Consider the following 2337-nt stretch of genomic DNA (forward strand, 5'->3'; position numbering starts at 1 on the left):
GCCGGTTGGTGAAAGGACGGTGGAAGGGGCCGGTTGGTGAAAGGACGGTGGAAGGGGCCGGTTGGTGAAAGGACGGTGGAAGGGGTCAGTTCTTGATAGGACGGTGGAAAGGGCTGGTTTTGTGATAGGACTGTGGAAAGGGCTGGTTTTGTGATAGGACGGTGGAAGGGGCTGGTTTTGTGATAGGACGGTGGAAGGGGCCGGTTGGTGAAAGGACGGTGGAAGGGGTCAGTTCTTGATAGGACGGTGGAAAGGGCTGGTTTTGTGATAGGACTGTGGAAAGGGCTGGTTTTGTGATAGGACGGTGGAAGGGGCTGGTTTTGTGATAGGACGGTGGAAGGGGCCGGTTGGTGATAGGACGGTGGAAGGGGCTGGTTTTGTGATAGGACGGTGGAACGGGCGGGTTTTGTGATAGGACGGTGGAAGGGGTCGCTTGGTGATAGGACGGTGGAAGGGGCTGGTTTTGTGATAGGACGGTGGAAGGGGCTGGTTTTGTGATAGGACAGTGGAAGGGGCCGGTTGGTGGTAGGACGGTGGAAGGGGCTGGTTTTGTGATAGGACGGTGGAAGGGGCTGGTTGGTGATAGGACGGTGGAAGGGGTCGGTTGGTGGTAGGACGGTGGAAGGGGCCGGTTGGTGGTAGGACGGTGGAAGGGGCCGGTTGGTGATAGGACGGTGGAAGGGGCTGGTTTTTGTGATAGGACGGTGGAAGGGGCTGGTTTTGTGATAGGACGGTGGAAGGGGCTGGTTTTGTGATAGGACGGTGGAATGGGCTGTTTTTTTGATAGGACGGTGGAAAGGGCTGGTTTTGTGATAGGACGGTGGAAGGGGTCGGTTCTTATGGTTGTCTTTGCCTTTCAGGTGTCACTACAGTAATCTGGCATTCTCCTTGTTGGCGCACGTCCTGGCAGAGCAGACATCGGAGGGCGACTACCAGCGCTGGGTGTCGGACAACATCCTGGACCGAATCGGCATGGAGGACACAGGCTTTGACCTGACGCCTCCGATCGTGTCCCAGATGGCGGTGGGCTTCTACAGCAGCGGCCAGGCAGCCCCGCTCTATGACCTGGGTTGGTATCGCCCATCGGGACAAATGTACTCCACGGCGGCGGACATGGCTAAGCTGGCAATGGGACTTCTGGGGACTTTCCACCGCCGCGTCCTGGAGGCGGAGACACTGAAGACCATGCTGACGCCTCTCTTCAAATGTTCTTCAGATTATTTCGCCAACAGGACGGGGACCCCCTGGGAGGTGAACGAGCAGCTTGGCTACGACATCGTTCGCAAAGATGGCGACCTTGATGGATATTCCGCCACCTTCTCCATCGTTCCCAAACTGCGGCTGAGTTTTATCGTGCTGATGTCAGGGACGCGACCCGCGGAGGAGGACATTGTGTCCCGGACATATAACTTCCTGATTCCCGCCATGGAAAAAGCCTTTAGAGAGGCGGAGAAGAGACTTAACCCCGCCCCCAATCCCGCCCCTTACATAGGATTTTACACCTACGCTAACCTGACGTTTTACGAGATTAAGGCAGGGCGGAACGGAGTGCTGGAGATGCAGCAATTCGGTCCTCACATTCAGGACCTGATCCCAGAGATTTACCGCACGATCCGCCTCCATTTCTTGGAGGACCGAATCCTGCAGGTCGTATTCGATCGGGAATTCCCATGCATCCTGTGGCTGGGGTCCGCCTCCGTCTCACTGGAAACGCAAGACCGCCAACTCTTCAACTTCCACCCCTACAACGCGCAGGGCGTGTCCCCGGCCTTCGACGCCCCGGGACTCAACACCTACAACGTCCAGCGCTTAGATCACAAACCCGCCTTCTATAACTGATAAGGGGCGGAGCCACGGGACTGATATACCGCAAATGTCTGCGTTTAAGAGACTCCGCCCCCAGAAAAAACCCCAATATATCCAACGTGGAACTTCTACAAAACCCGACCGACCCTCACCGGGAAGAGGAGGGATGAATCTACGTCCATCATAGGAACCATCCAAGGAGGAGACATGGACTGACCCTGAAATATGAGGGGTTCCAACCATCCCTGTGCCCATTATGAGGGGTTCCCACCATCCCTGTGCCCATTATGAGGGGTTCCCACCATCCCTGTGCCCATTATGAGGGGTTCCCACCATCCCTGTGCCCGTTATGAGGGGTTCCCACCATCCCTGTGCCCGTTATGAGGGGTTCCCACCATCCCTGTTAGATGCAAATACAGAATATATCATTTCTGGAGATATAATGGAGTTGCCCTCAGACTCCGACCATAACTGAGAAGATCGTATTGGGTGGAGCGATGGGTTATGATGTATTTTGGAATCACCTTACTA

The 2337-nt window shown here is 55.7% G+C and overlaps 1 protein-coding gene across 1 annotated transcript in view; it reads left to right on the top strand.

The window, feature by feature from the left end:
- LACTBL1 (lactamase beta like 1) overlaps positions 1-2113 on the top strand; it is a gene marked incomplete in the record, with an annotated part of 5750 nt that extends 3637 nt beyond the window's left edge. The window contains 1 exon segment of the mRNA XM_040326998.1: positions 861-2113. Coding sequence (XP_040182932.1) covers positions 861-1839 — 979 coding nt within the window.
- Positions 2114-2337: the final 224 nt, after the last annotated feature.

Source organism: Rana temporaria, chromosome 10, assembly GCF_905171775.1.
Source record: "Rana temporaria chromosome 10, aRanTem1.1, whole genome shotgun sequence".
NCBI classification, from domain to species: Eukaryota; Metazoa; Chordata; class Amphibia; order Anura; family Ranidae; genus Rana; species Rana temporaria.